This window comes from Scyliorhinus torazame, unplaced genomic scaffold, assembly GCF_047496885.1.
Source record: "Scyliorhinus torazame isolate Kashiwa2021f unplaced genomic scaffold, sScyTor2.1 scaffold_58, whole genome shotgun sequence".
NCBI lineage: Eukaryota > Metazoa > Chordata > Chondrichthyes > Carcharhiniformes > Scyliorhinidae > Scyliorhinus > Scyliorhinus torazame.
The window spans coordinates 84,128-109,147 of record NW_027307785.1 but is presented as its reverse complement, the minus strand read 5'-3'; the positions used below and the strand labels follow the sequence as shown (position 1 = coordinate 109,147).

Sequence of the window (25,020 nt, the reverse complement as noted above, 5' to 3'; positions counted from 1 at the left end):
AATCTCAGTAGGTCTGGCAGCATCTGTGGAGAGGGAAACAGAGTTAATGGCCACGATTTAGCAATCGCTCTAGCCAGCGGGATCTTCCTCTGATGATGCAATCAGGTTCACGAGCCTGATTTGCAAACATTAAAATATAATTAGCGGGCCTAACACCGCTCCGTCCATCTTCAACGTATCTTCCCACCCAGCTGGTGTGATATCATGCCCCCCCCGCCTGGAGAGGGATGAAAGACATTCTTGACGAAGGAATTGATGGCGATGAGAGAGGCGATAAAAGTGGAGCTTCAGTTGGCGGTCAAGGTGACAGTGACGGAGGCATTGGTCGCCATGGTCACTAAAACGTCAGATGACACTGGAGCTTGACGACTCTCTGCGAGCTCTCTCACACAGATCCTCTTCCTATATCTCTTATAACCGTATTAACATTTAAAATTTAATTTTAACAGAAATACTATCTCTAACCTTTCTCTTTTATGTTCCTCCGACGTCCATGGGTCGGCCCAGATGACCTGACCCGGCCCAGCAGGACTCCTCCAAGATTCCGACCCTGGCCTCGACCTGGAAGTGGATGAGGTCCAACCTGGAAGTCCAATCCCGATACGACCCCACCCAGCTCTTGGAGCACCCGAACTGGCCTGGGAAGCGACGCCAGATCCCGGGCCGCCAGAATGCCTGATCCGGCCCCCAACCCGGAGAGGCCCACCCCAGTGCCTTGACTTACCGGCAGATGGAGGAAAGGAGGAGAACCCATGTGGAGGCCCGACCAGGCCTACTCCAAGCTCCCTATCAGACCACCAATGCTGGAACCGAACACGGGACCCGGCCCAACCTGACCCAGGAAGACCCTGCCTGCGACCCAAAACCGGACTAAAGATCCCCAAAATGGCTGAGGCCCCACATGAGGATCCGAATGTGCCAAAAGGTAGGCATGTACTCACGGAACCCCCAGGGCCCGACCGGATTGTAAACATGCCCCTCTGGCAACCCCAAAATCAAAACCAGCGCCTGGGACCCTGCCAGACGCGACACCGAAATCAAAACCAGCGCCTGGGACCCTGCCAGACGCGACACCGAAATCAAAACCAGCGCCTGGGACCCTGCCAGACGCGACACCGAAATCAAAACCAGCGTCCCTGACCTCGTCAGATGCAACCACTTACCTTCTGCAAGATCAGACGTCTCCCATCAGTTTTCAGGACCATTTAGAAGCAGCCGCTGACCGAGGAAGCGAGACTAAAACAACGCAGTTTCAAGTCTCCTCTCCCCAGCAAACTCCTGGCAAACGTCCATGCGATCGTAAACAGGCTGGACGAACTTAACACTAGACTTACCTCTCACAGGGAAGTAAGAGACTGCTGTGTGCTCTGTTTCACAGAGACATGGCTCACCCCTGCCTCACCGGACTGTGCCATACAACCTGACGGCTTTTCAATACACTGGATGGACCGCAGGGCGTCATCGGGCAGAGCGAAGGGTGGAGGGGTTTGCCTCCTCATCAACTCCTCCTGGTGCTTGGATGTGGCGATCCTGGCGACCTGCTGCTTCCCAAAACTGGAATACCCGACTGTGAAGTGCCGCCCATACTACCTTCCACGAGAGTTCACTTCTGCCAATATCAGCGGTCTACATTCCACCCCAGGCGGGAGTGAAGAAGGCGCTTGATGAACTATACACTGCAACAAATAACAGTGAAACAGAACACCCGGAGGCCTTGTTCATCGTGACCGGCGACTTCAACCAGGACAACCTCAAGAGTGTACTGCCAAAATTCCACCAACACATCTCCTGTCCCACCAGGGTACGCCAACATTCTTGACCACTACTGATGGAGAGACTGGAACTACCAAACGGAGCTGCGACATTTACAAATCAAAAACTTCCTCTGCAAGAAGGTGACGAAGTACCCTAGGGCCCCGAGAGACAATGCTGGAGGAACTACAGTACGGAGAAAGGAAATTGTGGGGCCATATAGAGATGACTTTTAAAAAGGGTGTAAACGCCACTAGACAGAGCAAGACAGAAATGGGAAGACAAACTCGGGACGGAAGTAGGGTGGGGACTCTGGAGCGCAGCACTAAGTAGGGTCAGCTCCACCTCCTCCTATGCTACAAAGAACAAAGAACAAAGAAAAGTACAGCACAGGAACAGGCTCTTCGGCCCTCCAAGCCCGTGCCGACCATGCTGCCCGACTAAACTACAATCTTCCACACTTCCTGGGTCCGTATCCCTCTATTCCCATCCTATTCATGTATTTGTCAAGATGCCCCTTAAATGTCACTATCGTCCCTGCTTCCACCACCTCCTCCGGTAGCGAGTTCCAGGCACCCACTACCCTCTGCGTAAAAAACTTGCCTCGTACATCTACTCTAAACCTTGCCCCTCTCACCTTAAACCTATGCCCCCTAGTAATTGACCCCTCTACCCTGGGGAAAAGCTTCTGACTATCCACTCTGTCTATGCCCCTCATAATTTTGTATACCTCTATCAGGTCTCCCCTCAACCTCCTTCGTTCCAGTGAGAACAAACCGAGTTTATTCAACCGCTCCTCATAGCTAATGCCCTCCATACCAGGCAACATTCTGGTAAATCTCTTCTGCACCCTCTCTAAAGCCTCCACATCCTTCTGGTAGTGTGGCGACTAGAATTGAACACTATACTCCAAGTGTGGCCTAACTAAGGTTCTATACAGCTGCAACATGACTTGCCAATTCTTATACTCAATGCCCCGGCCAATGAAGGCAAGCATGCCGTATGCCTTCTTGACTACCTTCTCCACCTGTGTTGCCCCTTTCAATGACCTGTGGACCTGTACTCCTAGATCTCTTTGACTTTCAATACTCTCTATACTCTATACTAGGCTAAGTCTCATACAGTTTAAAGTAATGCACAGAGCGCACCTAACCAGAACCCAAATGAGTAGGTTCTCCCCACAGGTGGAGGACAAGTGTGAACGGTGACAGGGACAGCCGGCCAACCACGCCCATATGTTCTGGGCATGTCCCAGACTTGTCAGGTTCTGTCAGCCTTCTCCGAGGCAATGTCCACGTCTGTTGGGGTGAGGGTGGAGCCTTACCCGAAAGTGGCAAGTCTTCGGGGTATCGGACCAGCCAGAACTTCATATGGGGAAGAGGGCTGATGCCCTTGCTTTCGCTTCCCTAATCACCTGCCGGACAATCCTGCTCGGCTGGCGATCAGCAACACCACCCACAGCTGCAGACTGGCTGGAAAACCTGTCGGAATTTCTCCACCTGGAGAAGATCAAGTTCACCTTCTGAGGGTTGGACGAGGGCTTCCACAAAGCGTGGGAGCCATTCGTCAGCCTGTTCCAGGACCTGTTCGAAGCCAATACGGACAGGGGGGTGGGGGTGGGGGGGGGGGGGGGGGGGGGGGGGGGGGGGAGACCAATAGGAACCAACAGGACCATACAAACCAGACAGGAAGGGGGGGCGTGTAACATGGGAGGAAGCCAGGTAAATACCAGGAGGGTACCCAGGGAAAGATCGAAGAGGGGGCCAGAGGGTCCCTCCACAAAGCCATAGGAACAAAAACAGGATGACAGATAGATTATAACATCTATGGCGGAAGAAGGGGCCTAAAATGGAGCCCGAACAACAGAACGGGGGGTGTGCGGGGTACAGGTGGGGGGAGTGCCTAAGAAAGAAAAACATGCAAATTGTAAATAATAACCGTTGCAATGATCTTCTGCAGAGTGTACAAATGGAAAATTCAATAAAAATATTATTTTTAAAATGAACGATCTCGGGCTCGCCGCCTCAGTGAGACTCACTCGGAGACTGATTGCTCTAACCATGTAGGTCTCATGTGGATCATAACAGCATGGCAGTAACTGCCAACTGTACATAGTTCAAGACGATTAATCAAGTGTTCATATTTAGTGGGCGGCACGTGGCGCAGTGGTTAGCACTGGGACTGCGGTGCTGAGGACCCGGGTTCGAATCCCGGCCCTGGGCCACTGTTCGTGTGGATTTTGCACATTCTCCCCGTGTCTGGCGTGGGTTTCACCCCCACAACCCAAAGATGTGCTGGTTAGGAGGATTGGCCGCGCTAAATTGCTCCTTACAAGAACAAAGAACAAAGAAAAGTACAGCACAGGAACAGGCCCTTCGGCCCTCCAAGCCTGGCCGACCATGCTGCCCGACTAAACTAAAATCTTCTACACTTCCGGGGTCCGTTAATTGGGGGAAAAAAATAATTGGGTACTCTAAATTTATATTTTAAAAAAGTGTTTGTATTTAAACATACAAGTCTCAAGCTTTCATCAATGAGACACCAAATGAACCCATAACGTAACAGTAAGTGCTGAGGGAGTGGTGCACTGTCAGACGATTGGTGCCAAGGAAGCGCCACATTTTTGGAGTGTCAGTAATCAGGAAGTGCCATTAGGTCAGAGGGTCAGTGCTGAAGGACACTGGACTTCTTTAAAAATGTATTTTTACGGGATATGGGCTTCACTGGCCAGGCCAGCATTTGTTGCCATCCCTAATTACCCTTGAGATGGTGGTGGTGAACCTCCTTCTTGAACCACTGCAGTCCATGTGGTGTAGGTACACCCACTGTGCTCTTAAGGAGAGAGCACCAGGATTTTGACACAATGACAGTGAAGGAACGGCGATATATTTCCAAATCAGGATGGTAAATGACTTAGAGGGGAACTTCCAGTTGGTGATTTTCCAATGTATCTGCTGCCCTTGTCCTTCTAGACTCTCCAGTCAGACCTGTGAAGGAAACCTCTGATTGAAAGACTGCAAGCAGTAGGCAGGCCTGTAAAAGTTTAATTCTCTGTTTGAATGGGTGGGAAAAGCTCAGTCTGATATCTCTCCTCAGAATCCTAAACGATCCTGAAAGCCGGGCCCTTTTGCCTCTCTCTAAACCACAGCCGGAAACCCTGCACAAAGACCTGACAAGCAGCTGAAAGGAAGAGTGGATGGTGAACCTTCTGTAAACTCTCAGGTAGAGAATTCTAATACTATCTCAGTCAGACTGAGAGTTAATCTGGTGGAAGCCTGTATAAGTGAAGATGACTCTCCAGAGGAATTCCTGCAACACGCGAGGTCTAATTGAAGGCAGATTATACAAGATCAAACTAACCAATAGTTTTCAACACCTCTCATTCTGCGAAGATCACTGTCTACAAAGACTGCTACCTCAGCAGCAAAGATTTTCATCTTCCTGTTTAATCCCCATTATTTTGATCCTCCCCCACTGTGTATCTGTCTTGTGTGTATGTGGCTGGAGGGTGGGACGGTGTTAGGGGAGTAATTAGATTAGCAGATCGTTGTTGTATTATCACCATTGCATGTTTAACTCTTCGTTTGTTGTAAATAAACAGTTATTTTGTGTTTTAGTTACAAATCTGGTGCCTATAAGTCATTGGAGCAGTTGAGGATCAATGACCTCAAGAAAATATACAAATTATTGGTTAATTCTCTTATATTGGGACTCCAGGGTCTGTGGGGCTGGAATTGACTGTGCACTCACCCAAGGTGTCATAACAACTGAGAGATGTGTCACACTGTCAGCAGGTCAGTGCTGAGGAAGCACCATACCATTTTAGGTTCAGCACTGAGAGAGTGCCACACTGTCTGATGGTTAGTACTGAAGGAGTATAGCGCTGTCAAAGACGTATTAAACCTCTTTGGGCATGTTACAACAAAACAGGAAGTTTGATTCTCTAAGATAGAACTCTTGTGAACTTCAGAAACTTTTAATAAAATTCCATATAGGAGACTTCCAAACAAAGGTTTCAGGCTGAATGTTAGTGGATGGTGACACCTGGAGCAGAGAAGGAGCCATTGTGCTTTATTTGTACATTGCCTTTGTGGATCTTTCTGCATCTGGCCCCCTATGGAAATTCACCCATGATATTGTAAGACTAGGATATGATGACATACCTCCAGCATACATGAAGAACAGTCCCAGGAATGTTGAAATGAGTAGGATCAGAATGAGGCAGAGGATTCCGGCCAGAAACCCTACAATTCAACAAGAATAAGAATTGGATGGTCAATATTATCCCTGATAGATGGTCTGTTCACGCAGGACTCATAGAATCATGGAATTTACAGTGCGGAAGGAGGCCATTCGGCCCATTGAGTCTGTACCGGCCCTTGGAAAGAGCACCCTGCTTAAGCCCACGCCTCCGCCTTATCCACTGTCTCTGAGATATCATTGCTGCTTATTTTACTCAATGTCAAACAAGCAGCAATGATACCTCAGAGACAGTGAGGGGCTGTGAGAGGTGGTAATGAAGTGAGAACTAACAACCTTCCAACATTGGGACGAGGGTACAGCTGGTATTTCTTTCTGGAATTATTAAATCACATTGCGTCAATAGCACAAAGAAATCTAGGAACATTTCTGACACAAACAGCAGATATTCAGCCCATTGTGCCTGCGTTGGTTAATTAAGAGCTGGTTTACGATCCCAGACCAGACCCCAACAGTGGCTAGGATATTTGAATAGAATCCCCAATATTTTATTTAAATTTTGTAAGACTGTGAGGAAAGGATACCTCGCCCCCAGAATGGTTTCACACAAAATAGGGATATGGTAAATTAAAACAAACTTTATTACTAACACAGTATTAAAAGGTCTTCAACATCACACCAGAAAATAATTTATATTATACTGCTCAATACAGTGAATTAAAGTAAAAGTGGAATTGCCATAGTCTCAAATCACCATAGGCTGCTTTCCCCTTTGAGGGGGAGAGCTAACTGGTGGTGATTTAACCCGAGGGTCACCACACCTCAGGTGAGGGGCAAGGTTGAGAAGGCTGAGCCTTCATGAATAACCTCAACTGGTAATGGAATTGAACCCACACTGTTGGCCTCTCTCTGCATCACGAACCAGCTCTCCAGCCAACAGAGCTAAACCGTACAATGCCCAATATCCTTAATCGCGATATTTATTCCTACTTAAACAACAACAAAAACCATCTCAGTTCTTAATCCACTGTTAACTATCAATGGCACATAAGAATACTTGCTTTGCAGAGATTTTCTTTGAGAAAGAGAGATCATTTGGCACTTCTTTAAGGGCAAGATCTGACTCCTGTCAGATCCATGCAGAAACTCTAGCGATATGACTTCAGAAGCTGTTTCTCAGCTTGTTTCAGTCCCCCCTTGTTCTCAGACAGGTCTTCACTGCTTTAAAGACTGTTATTCTCTTTTGAACTGATCTGCAGAGAGCAAACCTTTTTAAAATAAATTTCGAGTATCCAATTATTTTTTGTCCAATTAAGGGGAAATTTAGTGTGGCCAATCCACCTACCCTGCACATATTTTGGGTTGTGGGTGTGATACCCATGCAGACAGGGGGAGAATGTGCAAACTCCATACGGACAGTGAGCTGGGGCCGGGATCGAACCTGGGACTTCGTCATGCAGGGAGCAAACCTGACTTGTGGTCACAGTTTCATCCTGAACTGAACAAACCTGCTTTTCTGACAAAATGCCTGATACCTTAGCTTCATCCAGTAACTACATCACCTCGCCAAGCTGAAATCGAATTAACTCCACAAGGAATTCCCTTAATCAAAACAAAATTCCATTAGCCCAAGCTTTTTATGATACTTTAATTGCACTCCTGGCTCCCAAAATATACTTGACTTTCAAACTAGGATTTCTTTTCAAGCATGACTGCAGCAGTCAAACACACTATAATGTTTAATTCTTACTGCACCAAATATCTATAATACACATCGACAATTCCTACATTCATCACACCTCCCCCTTTAAAAAATGAACCAGCAATATAAAAAGATGGCTTCATTTTTACAAAGCCTTTTAACTTCAAACACTTCTCATCATTAAACACAACTAATACTCCATAAGATACTTATCATATTATAGAATTTACAGTGCAGAAGGAGGCCATTCAGCCCATTGAGTCTGCACGGCCCTTGGAAAGAGCACCTTACTTAACCCCACACCTCCACCCTATCCTCGTAACCCAGTCACCCCACCTAACCTTTTTGGACATTAAGGGCATTTTATCATGGCCAATTCACCTAACCTGCACAGCTTTGGACTGTGGGAGGAAACCGGAGTGCCCGGAGGAAACCCACGCAGACATGGGGAGAACGTGCAGACTCTGCACAGACAGTGACCCAAGCCAGGAATCGAACCTGGGACCCTGGCACTGTGAAGCAACAGTGCTAATCACTGTGCTACTGTCAGGCGTTTTAGTTGCTGTGATATGATAGTCTCCCCTTCCTTGGAGAAAAAAAAATAATTTGGTGAAAACAAAATTTCAAGAAACTCAAACATACACATGATTTCCCCCCCCCCTTTTTTTTCCCCAGTTTTTTTTTTGTTTGGACGAGAAAGAAAGAAAAAGTCACAGAAACAAATGCCCTTCATTAACAATATCCAAAAGTTTCTGTGAGCTCGCCCCTCTTTTCGTAAAACAGTCTGACAGTTGATAGCTACTGTTGACCCATTTAATTTTTGTTATTTCCCCTCTGTCCAACATCTGCTTCAAACTTGCGATGTCTATCCGTAACCTCTTTTCATTGACACTTTTTGTAGAGTGCACATTTTCCCACAGGGATTTATTGTCAATGTGACAGTCAATAGGTATATTACCCAAATCCCCTAATCCCAAAATTTCTGTCAATATCTGACTTAAATGCACCGGAAGCCTGACTTCCAACCCTGAATTCTTTCCTCAAACCAGAGATTACAATAGCTTCAAAATCACTAGTCCCACCCCACAATAAATCATCGACATGCATCATAAAGATGCCAGAAAGATTTCCTTTATAGTGCCAGAAAAACATTGCAGGATCTGCTTTCAACTGGCAACAGCCTAACTTTAACAAAACTGACCTTACCGAAAAGTACCAGACTCTAGATGCATCATTTAATCCATATACACATATGTTCAACTTCCAGAGTACCCCTTCTGTGTTAGCTGCTTCTTTAGGACGGAGAAAAATGTCTCTCTGGAGCTGATGCCCCTGTAAAAAGGCAGCTTTTATATCTATAGATTTGCGTTCCCATGCCTTTGTGGCTAATAGAGCCAAGAGGATCTTTAAAATAACCTTTCCTGCCATAGGTGAATCTACCCTTAAATCCTGATCATCTAAGTTTTCTTCAAATCCCCTTGCCACAAGCCTGGCCTTTGCCTTATAAGTTCCAACCGGATGAACCTTTTCCATCTGTGGGATAGAGCTCTTTGTCCCCTATCCGGTACTTCCGTGTATACCCCAAATTCACTCCAACTATGCAATTCTTGCTGTTTAGGATCTTTTTCATCGAATTTATTGGAAGCCACCAAAATCTCACGTGCATGTGGGCTTCTACTCCTATTAGTATTTATAGTCTTACTCATGTTCCGATAAACTACGTCCCCTCTCCCGCCTGGTATCTCGTTCTGTACTGCTTGATCTTTTCCTTCTGCTGTGGGATGTCCTTTCAATAGTTCTCGACCTTTTCCTGTGGACCTGGTCACTAACCGATGTACTATCTGAGCTGGCACTGCGTTTCTGTGCGCTCCATTTTTGAACTTCTTTTTCCCAATCCATTGTCTTGACCCCTTCCCCTGAATGCTGTACATTCAACCAATGTTTATACTTTCCAGTGGCCTTTCCCGCTTTACTAATAACAGTTGCATTCTTCCATTGACTAGACCCTTCAGGCAAGTAAGTCACTTCTGTACCAACTTTTGGCAGTTGCCCTTTCGGAAAAATGGCCTGTTCTAATTCATCAGAAGTGTTGTGTTCCTCTACAGAAACCCTGTCTATATCAGTTAACTGGTCCCCATAGTTCTGTAACACATGCGTACCAGATGACTCAGGTTCCTCGTCATGTCTGTCTACTCTGTCTAAATTTGAAAATTTGTAATCTGTACCCATTATCCTTGATGAATGTACCCTAACAGTTTGATTACCATGTTGCAAAATAATTGTTTTGCCATCTATGCCTATGATCTTCCCTGGGCCTTTCCATTCATTAGAGTTGTCTCTCATTATAGTATACCATGCCTCCTTGCTGAAAAACGCCATCTGATGGCCGTACATTATGTCTTAAAGCTCTGCGAATTCTTTCAGAGACTTCTGCTGCCAAACAAGCTTTTCTACTGCTATGTAATGCATTTAAATGTTCAGCAAAACCTGAGCTAATTGTAGTCCCCTCCCAAGCTGGAGGCTGGTCATCCAAGGGCTGTGTTAGCACAGGGCTAAATCGCTGGCTTTGAAAGCAGACCAAGGCAGGCCAGCAGCACGGTTCAATTCCCGTACCAGCCTCCCCGAATAGGCGCCGTAATGTGGCGACTAGGAGCTTTTCACAGTAACTTCATTTGAAGCCTACTTGTGACAATAAGCGATTTTCATCTTCAAAATGGACGGAATTTTAGGATTTCTACCAAACACTAATTGATAAGGACTATTGCCCCCAACCATCTGCAATGAATTCTTTGCATGTACCACCCATGCTAAAGCTGAATTTAGCCTGAAATTTGGTCGATCTGCAAAAATTTTCCGAAACATGTCATCGATGACAGCATGAAAGAACATAGAACATTACAGCGCAGTACAGGCCCTTCGGCCCTCGATGTTGCGCCGCCCTGTGAAACCACTCTAAAGCCCATCTACACTATTCCCTTATCGTCCATATGTCTATACAATGACCATTTAAATGCCCTTAATGTTGGCGAGTCCACTATTGTTGCAGGCAGGGCATTCCACGCTCTTACTACTCTCTGAGTAAAGAACCTACCTCTGACATCTGTCTTGTATCTATCTCCCCTCAATTTAAAGCTATGTCCCCTCGTGCTAGACATCACCATCCAAGGAAAAAGGCTCTCACTGTCCACCCTATCCAATCCTCTGATCATCTTGTATGCCTCAATTAAGTCACCACTTAACCTTCTTCTCTCTAACGAAAACAGCCTCAAGTCCCTCAGCCTTTCCTCATAAGATCTTCCCTCCATACCAGGCAACATTCTGGTAAATCTCCTCTGCATCCTTTCCAATGGCTCCACATCCTTCCATCGCTCCAAAGCCTCCACGTCCTTCCTATAATGCGGTGACCAGAATTGCACGCAATACTCCAAATGCGGCCGCACCAGAGTTTTGTACAGCTGCAACATGACCTCATAGCTCCGAAACTCAATCCCTCTACCAATAAAAGCTAACACACCGTACGCCTTCTTAACAACCCTCTCAACCTGGGTGGCAACTTTCAGGGATCTATTTACATGGACATTGAGATCTCTCTGCTCATCCACACTGCCAAGAATCTTACCATTAGCCCAGTACTCTGACTTCCTGTTATTCCTTCCAAAATGAATCACCTCACACTTTTCTGCATTAAACTCCATTTGCCACCTCTCAGCCCAACGCTGCAGCTTATCTATGTCCCTCTGTAACTTGTAACATCCTTCCGCACTGTCCACAACTCCACCGACTTTAGTGTCATCTGCAAATTTACTCACCCATCCGTCTATGCCCTCCTCCAGGTTATTTATGAAAATGACAAACAGCAGTGGCCCCAAAACAGATCCTTGTGGTACACCACTAGTAACTGGACTCCAGTCTGAACATTTCCCATCAACCACCACCCTTTGTCTTCTTCCAGCTAGCCAATTTCTGATCCAAACTGCTAAATCACCCTGAATCCCATGCCTCCGTATTTTCTACAGTAGCCTACCGTGGGGAACCTTATCAAACGCTTTACTGAAATCCATATACACCACATCAACTGCTTTACCCTCATCCACCTGTTTGGTCACCTTCTCAAAGAACTCAATAAGGTTTGTGAGGCACGACCTACTCTTCACAAAACCGTGTTGACTATCTCTAATCAAATTATTCCTTTCCAGAGGATTATAAATCCTATTTCTTATAAACCTTTCCAAGATTTTGCCCACAACAGAAGTAAGGCTCACTGGTCTATAGTTACCGGGGTTGTCTCTACTCCCCTTCTTGAACAAGGGGACAACATTTGCTATCCTCCAGTCTTCTGGCACTATTCCTGTAGACAAAGATGACTTAAAGATCAAAGCCAAAGGCTCAGCAATTTCCTCCCTAGCTTCCCAGAGAATCCTAGGATAAATCCCATCCGGCCCAGGGGACTTATCTATTTTCACACTTTCCAGAATTGCTAACACCTCCTCCTTGTGAACCTCAAGCCCTTCTAGTCTAGTAGCCTGAATCTCAGTATCCTCCTCGACAACATTGTCTTTTTTCTGTGTGAATACTGACGAAAAATTTTCATTTAGCACCTCTCCTATCTCCTCGGACTCCAAGCACAACTTCCAACTACTGTCATTGACTGGCCCTACTCTTACCCTAGTCATTCATGTGTTCCTGACATATCTATAGAAAGCTTTAGGGTTATCCTTAATCCTACCTGCCAAAGACTTCTCATGTCCCCTCCTGGCTCTTCTTAGCTCTCTCTTTAAATCCTTCCTAGCTAACTTGTAACTCTCGAGCGCCCTATCTGAACCTTCATGTCTCATCTTTAGGGCAGCACGGTAGCCTTGTGGATAGCACAATTGCTTCACAGCTCCAGGGTCCCAGGTTCGATTCCGGCTTGGGTCACTGTCTGTGCGGAGTCTGCACGTCCTCCCCGCGTGTGCGTGGGTTTCCTCCGGGTGCTCCGGTTTCCTCCCACAGTCCAAAGATGTGCAGGTTAGGTGAGTTGGCCATGATAAATTGCCCTTAGTGTCCAAAATTGCCCTTAGTGTTGGGTGGGGTTACTGGGTTGTGGGGATAGGGTGGAGGTGTTGACTTTGGGTAGGGTGCTCTTTCCAAGAGCCGGTGCAGACTGATGGGCCGAATGGCCTCCTTCTGCACTGTAAATTCTATGATTCTATGATCTTTACATAAGCCTCCTTCTTCCTCTTGACAAGTGTTTCGACTGCTTTAGTAAACCTCGCTCGACCACTTCCTCCCTGCCTGACAGCTACATAGTTATCAAGGACACGCAGTAGCTGTTCCTTGAACAAGCTCCACATTTCCATTGTGCCCATCCCCTGCAGTTTTCCTCTCCATCCGATGCATCCTAAGTCTTGCCTCATCGCATCATAATTGCCTTTCCCCCAGATATAACTCTTGCCCTGCTGTATATACCTATCCCTTTCCATCACTAAAGTAAACGTAATCGAATTATGGTCACTATCACCAAAGTGCTCACCTACCTCCAAATCGAACACCTGTCCTGGTTCATACCCAGTACCAAATCCAATATGGCCTCGCCTCTCGTTGGCCTATCTAGATACTGTGTCAGAAATCCCTCCTGCACACATTGGACAAAAACGGACCCATCTAAAGTACTCGAACTATAGTGTTTCCAGTCAATATTTGGAAAGTTAAAATCCCCCATAACAACTACCCTGTTGCTTTCGCTCCTGTCCAGAATCATCTTTGCAATCCTTTCCTCTACATCTCTGGAACTTTTCGGAGGCCTATAAAAAACCCCTAACAAGGTGACCTCTCCTTTCCTGTTTCTAACCTCAGCCCATACTACCTCAGTAGACGAGTCCTCATCAAACATCCTTTCTGCCACCGTAATAATGTCCTTGACTAACAATGCCACCCCTCCCCCTCTTTTACCACCTTCCCTGGGCTTACTGAAATATCTAAACCTCGGCACCTGCAACAACCATTCCTGTCCATGCTCTATCCATGTCTCCAAAATGGCCACAACATCGAAGTCCCAGGTACCAACCGATGCCGCAAGTTCACCCACCTTATTCCGGATGCTCCTGGCATTGAAGAAGACACACTTTAAACCACCTTCCTGCCTGCCAGTACACTCCTGTAATTTTGAGACCTTACTCATGACCTCACTACTCTCAACCTCCTGTATACTGGAGCTACAATTCAGGTTCTCAAGCCCCTGCTGAGCTAGTTTAAACCCTCCCGAAGAGAATTAGCACATTTCCCCAGCAGGATATTGGTACCCCTCTGGTCCAGGTGTAGACCATCCCGTTTGTAGAGGTCCCACCTACCCGAGAATGAGCCCCAATTATCCAAAAATCTGAAAACCTCCCTCCTGCACCATCCCAGTAGCCACATGTTCAACTCCTCTCTCTCCCTATTCCTCGTCTCGCTCTCACGTGGCACGGGTAACAACCCAGAGATAATAACTCTGTTTGTCCTCGATCTAAGTTCCCACCCTTGCTCCCTGAATTCCTGCCTTACATCCCTATCCCTTTTCCTACCTATGTCGGTGGTACCTATGTGGACCACGACTTGGGGCTGTTCTCCCTCCCCCTTAAGGAACCCGAAAACACGATCCGAGACATCACGCACCCTGGCACCTGGGAGGCAACACACCAACCGCGAGTCTCTCTCGTTCCCACAGAATCTCCTATCTATCCCCCTAACTATGGAGTCTCCAATAACTAATGCTCTACTCCTCTCCTCCCTTCCCTTCTGAGCAACAGGGACACCCACAGACCTGTGAAGAGACCTTCACAGACACCATTACTAAATGGGCTTTCTGCAGCCTTATTCATAACTCTGATATTCACGTTTTCACACAGATACCTAAACTCATCATTAGCAAATTCTCCCCAATTGTCCGTAAGGAATTTTGCCGGTGGACCCATTCCTGTCCCTATCCATTTTTCCACGATTTGATCCAGAATTACTCTCTTTTCTTTACTTCGTACAATCATTGATTGACTAAATCTGGTTGCTAAATCTAAAAAATGCAAAATAAATTTATTATTTGCTTTATCCCCGATCTTAAGGTCCATGGCCACAATGTCGTTAAAATCCCTGGCCAAAGGTAGGGTTACTATCGGTCGTGCTGGTGTCCTTCTGTACTTCCTACAAACTTCACAGAGGTCACTAACCTGTTCTATCAGTTTAGTATAGTCGTCATCCCTTACCCCTGCATCCTTTAATAAATTTTTCAGCCTCCGAGGAGACGGATGTGCAAATTGCCTATGCAGTTTTAATACCACAAGCTTTTTATCAGCTAAAGTCCCATTTTCAACTGCCATTAACACATCCTTAACCACTCTGCTTGAAATATTATTTGTCAGTAATGGAATACAATAGTGTCCCGACTGTGTAAATTGTAAGTCCACCATCTTTCCAAAAACTGTTGCCTTATCCTGTTCCATATCCAATTTCATGTGTGCTTTCTTCATCGACGGTCTGCTCAGAAGCAAAGGTATCTCATTTGATACAACATCCGTGCTAATGAAATGATTCACTCCGGCAATATTGCAAGGGATCACCACTCTTTTCAGCGACTTCAGAGTATTATCATCCCCAAACCTGAAACTTGTGGAACTTTCAAATTCCTTAACCTTGTTACGATTTTCAGCATTCAAGGAGTCCAGATAACATTTTAACCAGTCAATTCCACACACAGTAGATGTTCAGCCACTGTCCAATACAGCACGATTGAAGGATTCTGCAACCAACACCCTCATTACCGGCGTAAAACTGCTTGTCATTAGGACAATGCCTTCTTTCTGGTCACTATCTTTTTCCTCTTCTGACTCTTCCGTGTCATGTGTCGCTTCAAACACTCTATCATAACGAGTTGGACAGTTGAAAGCATATGGTATTGAGAGTCACATCAAAAACATCGATTTATCATGCCCCGTGCATTTCTGGGGTTCATCTTCCTATTGTAGGTTCTAACTGGGTTTCTGTCTTCATAATTTCCTTGTCTCGGTCTCCTTCTATAATCTTGAGCCCTGTTCGTAGCCATACGATTTTGCCATCCTGTTAGTAGTGTATCTTCCATATTCTGCCTTATTGCAGGCTGACCTATTTGGGTCATCAGAGCCATCGGAATCGAATGTTTCCCCAGAAACTTTTGTAAAGCTTTTGTCATCTGTTCGAATAAGGTATCCTTATCAGTAAACTGAACTCCTGTCAAAACCAGGAGTCTATCCATGTTGTTCACTCTAGCACAGTCAAGTAATTTAAAGGCCAACACAGACTGTGGAAATTCCAGGTTGTGTTTCTGCAGCCTTTCATATAGTCTGCTAAATTCCATTATATAGTCTTTATTTTTAAAATGGAGGTATCCTCCATTTTCCGGAACTTATCAAAATCCTACCATGCTTCATTCGCACTTAACAAGTCATCTTTCTTATAAATCTTATCCATATAATGTAATAAAGTCTCCAGACCTTCTTCTGAGTCTAACTCTTCCAATTCCAGCTCAGAAAGCACTTTGTTTTGGATTTTACTGCCATATGGTAGAGAAAGAGCCAATGCCATACCTTGTTTTCTCTTTCCCAAAGCAGTTACCTTAGTCCACATAACTACTGCACTTCTCCATTGGTCGTACAATTCCCTTTCAGAAAATAAGGGAGGATAGTCATATCCGGCCATCTTTATCCTCGGTTCAGCCATATATCCCTTTTTTTCTTTTCTCACTCACTCCTTGGTTTGATCTGGAAAAGTTGTATCTTTCAACCCTTCACATTTACACAGCAACCATCTCTGCTACCAATTGTTAGACGTTTTAGTTACCGTTGTATGGCATGGGTGTTAGACGTTTTAGTTGCTGTGATATGAAGAGTCTAAAGCTCTGTTCCTTTTTCACCAACACACATTTATTTCATTCCAACAGACTTTTCACAAAACTCTAACTACACATCACCTGATAGAGGCCACCTGAAGCCCCTTTACATATCAGTGTCAATTAATGGATACTTAACATAAATGAGACAACTAATTGCAATGTCTCTTAACCCATTACTTAACAGCTACCGCGCATTACATTTTAAACATGCAAACTTAAACATGAGTATAGTCTTTTTCAGTCTTTCCTTTGCAACTTTGAATGTTCTAATCTTCTCACATTCCAAAGTTGTGACAAAGTATCGGCAATTACATTTTTTCTTCCTGTTACATGTATAAATTTTAAGTTAAACGGTTGTAACAATAAACTCCACCTGAACAGTCTTGCATTTCAATCCTTAAACTTTTCTGTTATAAACAGCACGAGACCTACGGGGTTGGAGCAATCAGTGTCCCCGTGAGTCTCGCCAAATACAAGCTCCCCCGATAAAAGGGTGGGGAGGCCAAGATCATTCATGATTGAGAGGTGTATAAAGACGGCCAGGTATGGAACCAACACGGCAGACCCAGCCGGGATCTAATGCATATTGTAAATATAATTACTTTACAATAAATCAAGTTTTCTTTTTACCAACTTGGTTCGGACTCATTGTGGCCTACTAAACTGGCAACGAGGATACATCTGGATTACGCTGCGATACCGTTGAATGAACCACTTCCGTTCCTCTGCTGGACTAAGTTTTGAGAATTTTATTTTTAAAATATGCCTTTGTTCGGAAGATTGCACGTGTTCGACTCAGGTTTAGAGGGTTGGACACAGTACGCAGAAACATGCGTTACTTTTTCCAGGCGACCACTATCACAGATGATGATCGACAGACAGTACTATTGCTGGCTGCCTGTGGGGCTCATACTTATGAAGTGATAAATAGTCTTACATATCCTGCAGCTCTGGACACTAAAACTTTTGAGCAATTGATAACCCTAGTGGCACAACACTTCAAACCTAACCTTTGTTCTTTTCCATAATGATGTTAAATCTACCTATATTATGCCACTATCTCCAAAATGGTCCCTCACGGCTACTTCATCCATTTGCCCAGCTTCATTTCCAAAGACTAAATATAGAACTTTGCCCCCTCTTTTTGGACTTATTATATGCTGTTATTGGTCTGACTGACAAAGTTTTCTCGAAGTTCCACAGGCAACAACCAAGCATTAGGCCTTTAACAATGCGAAACCTAAACTCCGATGTGCTTTAAAAAAAAATGCACGACTCATGGAATGTAAAAGCTGATGAGCTGCAACACCTAGTTGAGAGGCATGATCTGTTTTTACAATGTACTCAACGAATTCTGACAGCCCAGAAGGAAAAAACTGTTTCCCCGTTTTACTGGTTTTTCTCCTTCTGGAAGTGAAAGGGTTAAGATAAAGTTGTATTTGCTGCAGACTGGTTTGCAGGTGTGAGCATTAGAGGGAAGGGTTTCAAGGTCTCAGAAATTGCTCCCACATAAACATCTGGAATACCACCATTGATCAAAGCAGAACTTGGAAGAGGAAGCAAGTGTGAGCATTTGGGAATTTGCCATCTGTGGTATAAAGATTCCAATACCTATTGCAGCAAAAGGCAGATAAAGTCAAACAATTAGCTCCTTCAGCTCCACAATGTTTTCTGAAGATAGTAGATGCCATAAGCTGCATATGTACAATTACTTTCGCGCTAACATTTTCACATGTAATATTCAAAAATTAAACTCATTAATCACTATCCTACTTATGAATTTGACGTTTGTCAAAACCCCAAAAAAGACAAGTTCTTTCACTTCAAAGTAAACATCAATTTAAAGTCAATTTGTACTGTTAACAACTGAATGTGAAGCATTCATTCTTATAAATAATGATGGTTCTGCTATTTAAAGAGTTGCTTTACTTCACATTTAGTGTTGCCATTCTCTTTTACCTTTTAATTGCTATCTTCGTCCTCATACATGTTCTGACTGGTCACAGTCTGATACATGTTCTGACTGGTCACAGTCTTATACATGCTCTGACTGTACACAGTCTGGGCAGCACCACAGCACAGTGGTAAGCACTGTGGCTTCACAGCTCCAGTGTCCCAGGTTCAATTCCCGGCTTGGGTCACTGTCTGTGCGGAGTCTGCACGTTCTCCCCGTGTCTACGTGGGTTTCCTCCGGTGCTCCGGTTTCCTCCCACAAGTCCCGAATACGTGCTGTTGGGTGAATTGGACATTCTGAATTCTCCCTCGGTGTACCCGAACAGGCGCCGGAATGTGGCAATTAGGGGCTTTTCACAGTAACTTCATTGCAATGTTAATGTAAGCCTACTTGTGACAATAAATATAATTAATATATATGTTCTGACTGTACACAGTCTGATACATGTTCTGACTGGTTACCGTCTGATACATGTTCTGACTGGTCACAGTCTGATACATGTTCTGACTGGTTACAGTCTGATACATGTTCTGACTGTTCACAGTCTGATACATGTTCTGACTGTTCACAGTCACATACATGTTCTGACTGGTCACAGTCTGATACATGTTCTGACTGTTCACAGTCTGATAGATGTTCTGACTGTTCACAGTCTGATACATGTTCTGACTGGTTACAGTCTGATACATGTTCTGACTGTTCACAGTCTGATACATGTTCTGACTGTTCACAGTCTGATACATGTTCTGACTGGTTACAGTCTGATACATGTTCTGACTGGTCATAGTCTGATACATGTTCTGACTGGTCACAGTCTGATACATGTTCTGACTGGTCACAGTCTGATACATGTTCTGACTGGTCACAGTCTGATACATGTTCTGACTGGTCATAGTCTGATACATATTCTGACTGTTCACAGTCTGGGCAGCACCACAGCACAGTGGTAAGCACTGTGGCTTCACAGCTCCAGGGTCCCAGGTTCGATTCCCGGCTTGGGTCACTGTCTGTGCGGAGTCTGCACGTTCTCCCCATGTCTGCGTGGGTTTCCTCCGGTACTCCGGTTTCCTCCCACAAGTCCCGAATACGTGCTGTTAGGTGAATTGGACATTGTCAGATTGTTCACAGTCAGATACATGTTCTGACTGTTCACATTCTGATACACGTTTTGACTGGTCACAATCTGATACATGCTCTTACTTTTCGCAATCTGATACATGTTCTGACTGGTTACAGTCTGATACATGTTCTGACTGGTCACAGTCAGATACAAATTCTGACTGGTCACAGACTGATACATGCTCTTACTTTTCGCAATCTGATACATGTTCTGACTGGTTACAGTCTGATACATGTTCTGACTGGTTACAGTCGATACATGTTCTGACTGGTTACAGTCTGATACATGTTCTGACTGGTCACAGTCTGATAGATGTTCTGACTGGTTACAGTCTGATACATGTTCTGACTGGTTACAGTCTGATACATGTTCTGACTGGTTACAGTCTGATACATGTTCTGACTGGTCACAGTCTGATACATGTTCTGACTGGTCACAGTCTGATACATGTTCTGACTGGTCACAGTCTGATAGATGTTCTGACTGGTTACAGTCTGATACATGTTCTGACTGGTTACAGTCTGATACATGTTCTAACTGGTTACAGTCTGATACATGTTCTGACTGTTCACAGTCTGAAACATGTTCTGACTGGTCACAGTCTGATACATGTTCTGACTGGTTACAGTCTGATACATGTTCTGACTGTTCACAGTCTGATACACGTTTTGACTGGTCACAGTCTGATACATGTCCTGACTGGTTACAGTCTGATACATGTTCTGACTGGTTACAGTCTGATACATGTTCTGACTGGTTACAGTCTGATACATGTTCTGACTGGTTACAGTCTGATACATGTTCTGACTGGTTACAGTCTGATACATGTTCTGACTGGTTACAGTCTGATACATGTTCTGACTGGTTACAGTCTGATACATGTTCTGACTGGTTACAGTCTGATACATGTTCTGACTGGTTACAGTCTGATACATGTTCTGACTGTTCACAGTCTGATACACGTTTTGACTGGTCACAGACTGATACATGTTCTGACTGGTCACAATCTGAAACATGCTCTTACTTTTCGCAATCTGATACATGTTCTGACTGGTTACAGTCTGATACATGTTCTGACTGGTTACAGTCTGATACATGTTCTGACTGGTTACAGTCTGATAGATGTTCTGACTGGTTACAGTGTGATTCATGTTCTGACTGGTTACAGTCTGATACAAATTCTGACTGTTCACAGTCTGATACATGTTTTGACTGGTCACAATCTGATACATGCTCTTACTTTTCGCAATCTGATACATGTTCTGACTGGTTACAGTCTGATACATGTTCTGACTGGTTACAGTCTGATACATGTTCTGACTGGTTACAGTCTGATACATGTTCTGACTGTTCACAGTCTGATACATGTTCTGACTGGTCACAGTCTGATACATGTTCTGACTGGTCACAATCTGATACACGTTTTGACTGGTCACAGTTTGATACATGTTCTGACTGGTCACAGTCACATACATGTTCTGACTGGTCACAGTCTGATACATGTTCTGAATGGTCATAGTCTGATACATGTTCTGACTTGTCACAGTCAGATACATGTTCTGACTGGTCACAGTCTGATACATGTTCTGACTGGTCACAGTCTGATACATGTTCTGACTGGTCACAGTCTGATACATGTTCTGACTGGTCACAGTCTGATACATGTTCTGACTGGTCACAGTCAGATACATGTTCTGACTGGTCACAGTCTGATACATGTTCTGACTGGTCATAGTCTGATACATGTTCTGACTGGTCACAGTCAGATACATGTTCTGACTGGTCACAGTCAGATACATGTTCTGACTGGTCACAGTCTGATACTTGCTCTGTCTGGTCACAGTCTGATACATGCTCTGACTGGTCACAGTCTGATACATGTTCTGACTGTACACAATCTGATACATGTTCTGACTAGTCGCAGTCTGATACCTGATACATGCTCTGACTGGTCAGGTTTATACATGTTCTGACTGTACAGTCTGATACACACTCTGACTGTTCGCAGTCTGATACATGCTCTGACTGGTCACAGTCTGATACATGTTCTGACTGTTCGCAATCTGATATATACTCTGACTGTTCGCAATCTGATGCATACTCTGACTTTGCAGTCTGATACGTACTCTGACTGTACACAGTCTAATACACACTCTGACTGTTCGCAGTCTGATACACGCTCTGACTGTTCGCAGTCTGATACATGCTCTGACTGTACCCAGTCTGATACACACTCTGACTGTTCGCAGTCTGATACACACTCTGACTGTACACAGTCTAATACACACTCTGACTGTTCGCAGTCTGATACACACTCTGACTGTACCCAGTCTGATACACACTCTGACTGTTCGCAGTCTGATACACACTCTGACCGTTCGCAATCTGATACACACTCTGACTGTACACAGTCTGATACACACTCTGACTGTTCGCAGTCTGATACACACTCTGACTATTCGCAATCTGACGCATACTCTGACTGTACCCAGTCTGATACACACTGACTGTTCGCAGTCTGGTACACACTCTGACTGTACACAGTCTAATACACACTCTGACTGTTCGCAGTCTGATACACACTCTGACTGTTCGCAGTCTGATACACACTCTGACTGTACACAGTCTGATACGCACTCTGACTGTACACAGTCTGATACACACTCTGACTGTTCGCAATCTGATGCATACTCTGACTGTACCCAGTCTGATACACACTCTGACTGTACACAGTCTGATACACACTCTGACTGTTCGCAGTCTGATACACACTCTGACTGTTCGCAGTCTGATACACACTCTGACTGTACCCAGTCTGATACACACTCTGACTGTACACAGTCTGATACACACTCTGACTGTACACAGTCTGATACACACTCTGACTGTTCGCAGTCTGATACACACTCTGACTGTTCGCAGTCTGATACACACTCTGACTGTTCGCAGTCTGATACACACTCTGACTGTACCCAGTCTGATACACACTCTGACTGTACACAGTCTGATACACACTCTGACTGTACACAGTCTGATACACACTCTGACTGTTCGCAGTCTGATACACACTCTGACTGTTCGCAGTCTGATACACACTCTGACTGTTCGCAGTCTGATACACACTCTGACTGTACCCAGTCTGATACACACTCTGACTGTTCGCAGTCTGATACACACTCTGACTGTTCGCAGTCCGACTGTATCCACTAGTGTAGTCAAAGGGAAGGTGTGGGTGGTTCATGTAGGCATATTGGCTTTTGTTGAGTGACTGAGTCTGTATTTTGCATGAGTCTCTGCTAAAGAGAACACTGTCAAAGTAGCAGTGAAGAACTGAGGCAGTTGTGATATTGGATAGAGTGAAAAAAGATAAGTTGGAGGTTACTTAAAGATTGACAGTAAAAAGCAGAAATGTTCCTCAGTCTAAATGCTGACCTAGTCAGTGGCATCCACATCCCATGGAGAAATAATACATATTTTTTAATCCTCCAATCATCCTTAGAGATGGCATTAGTGCCAGAGGAATGAGGAATACAAATGGTATCCCTCTGTTTAAAAAAAGGAGAGGGCATTCACCTGACTGTTCCGAGACCTGTTTGTGGCCAACACTTAAATAAATAAGTAGCCAGTAGCCAGGGAGAAATAGCCAGGACAAGACAGAAAGAGGAAAGCGAGGGAGGACACGGGGCAGCAGTGAGGAAGTGGGGGGGGGGGGGGAGAGGGGGAAGGGGAGAGAACAAAAATGGGGAGCCAGAAGTGGGAATAGATAAGAAAATAAAACGTGGGGGTGGGGGGGGAGCACAGGGGAAAACAACAGTGGCAGCAACCACAACACGGCGGGTGGACGCAAAGAAAACAGAAGGGGAAACCAGCAATGGCCCAGTTAGATAATCGGTAAATAGGAATGAATAGAAGAGAGGCCCCTCCCGCCCGGGTATATTTCCTAGAGCCGATGTGTTATTGTTTTGCAAGGTATATACCTGTATCCATAACTTGGACAAAACCGTATTTTAAAACAATTATTTAAAAAATGGAGGGCGTCAGGGGAGGGGGCGTCAGGGAGAGGGGAGCTGGAAGGGGAGGAGGGAGGATTGTACGCTGAGCCAGATGGCAACAGATTGTAAAGAGAGAAACCTAAGAAGAAGCCTTTTTGTACTTCACAATAAATTAAAACAAACGGCAATGCATATGATTTTGAAAATGCCAATAAAAAGGTTTCTAAAAAAAAGGGAGAGTGTGTGCAGGTTTGGCTGATTGACTATGCTAAATTGTTCCTTAGTGTGCAAAGGTTAGGTGGGGTTATGGGATTGCAGAGGGGTGGTGCAGACTCGATGGGCTGAATGGCCTCTTTCTGCACTGTAGAGATTCTAGGTTTCTATAATCTCACAAATTATAGGCCAGTCAGCTGAATATCAGACATGGAGAAACATTTGGAGACAAAAATTTCAGACAAAATTAATTGATATTTGGAAAAGTATAGAATAAAAGATGAACAGCTGTTTATCAGCCCAGAGGGAGATTTTCAATGGTTTCCAGGGATGAAGGAGTTCAATTAATGTGGAGAGATTGGAGAAACTGGGATTGTTGTCCATAGAGCAGAGCAGGTTAGGGAGGAGTTTTAATAGAGGTGTTCAAAAAAAAACCATGACGGGTTTTGATAGAATAGAGAGGGAGAAACTGTTACAAGTGGCAGGAAGATTGGTGACCCCATAGACACATTTAGATTGATTGACAATAAAACAAATGGTGACAATTTTTTACATAACGACTTGTCATGATCTGGAATGTGCTGAAGGAGATTCAATCGTGACTTTCAAAAGGAAATAGAGTCATAGAGTCATAAAGGTTTACAGCATGGAAAACGTCCCTTCAGCCCAGCTTGTCATTGTCGCTCAGTTTTTACCACTAAGCTAGTCCCAATTACCCGCATTTGGTCCATATCCTCTATACCCAGCTTTTCCATACAACTGTCTAAGTGCTTCTTAAAAAACAAAATTGCACCCACCTCTACTACTGCCTCTGGCAGTTCGTTCCAGACACTCACCACCCTCTGTCTAAAAGAAAATTGCCCCTCTGGACCCTTTTGTATCTCTCGCCTCTCACCTTAAACCTACGCCCTCTAGTTCTAGACTCCCCTACCTTTGGGAATAAATGTTGACTATCTACTTTATCTATGCCCCTCATTATTTTATAAACCTCTATAAGGTCACCCCTAAGCCTCTTACACTGCATGGAAAAAAGTTCCAGTCTATCCAGCCTCTTCTCATAATTCAAACCATCATGTCCAGGTTGCATCCTAGTAAATATTTTCTGCACTCTTTCTAGTTTAATAGGGTTTATATAATAGGGTGACCAGAACTGTACACAGTATTCCAAGTGTGGCCCTACTAATGTCTTGTACAACTTCACAAGACTTG

The 25,020-nt window shown here is 44.7% G+C and overlaps 1 protein-coding gene across 2 annotated transcripts in view; it reads right to left on the bottom strand.

Annotated features, from left to right (window-relative positions):
- Positions 1-25,020, bottom strand: part of LOC140405558 (bone morphogenetic protein receptor type-2-like) — a 106,795-nt gene that overhangs the window by 45,116 nt on the left and 36,659 nt on the right. Inside the window, exon 4 of one of the 2 annotated variants that reach the window (XM_072494118.1) lies at positions 5,916-5,996. The exons of the other annotated variant lie outside the window; for it this stretch is intronic. Coding sequence (XP_072350219.1) covers positions 5,916-5,996 — 81 coding nt within the window. The remainder of the gene's footprint in view (positions 1-5,915; positions 5,997-25,020) is intronic. 2 annotated transcript variants of the gene reach the window in all.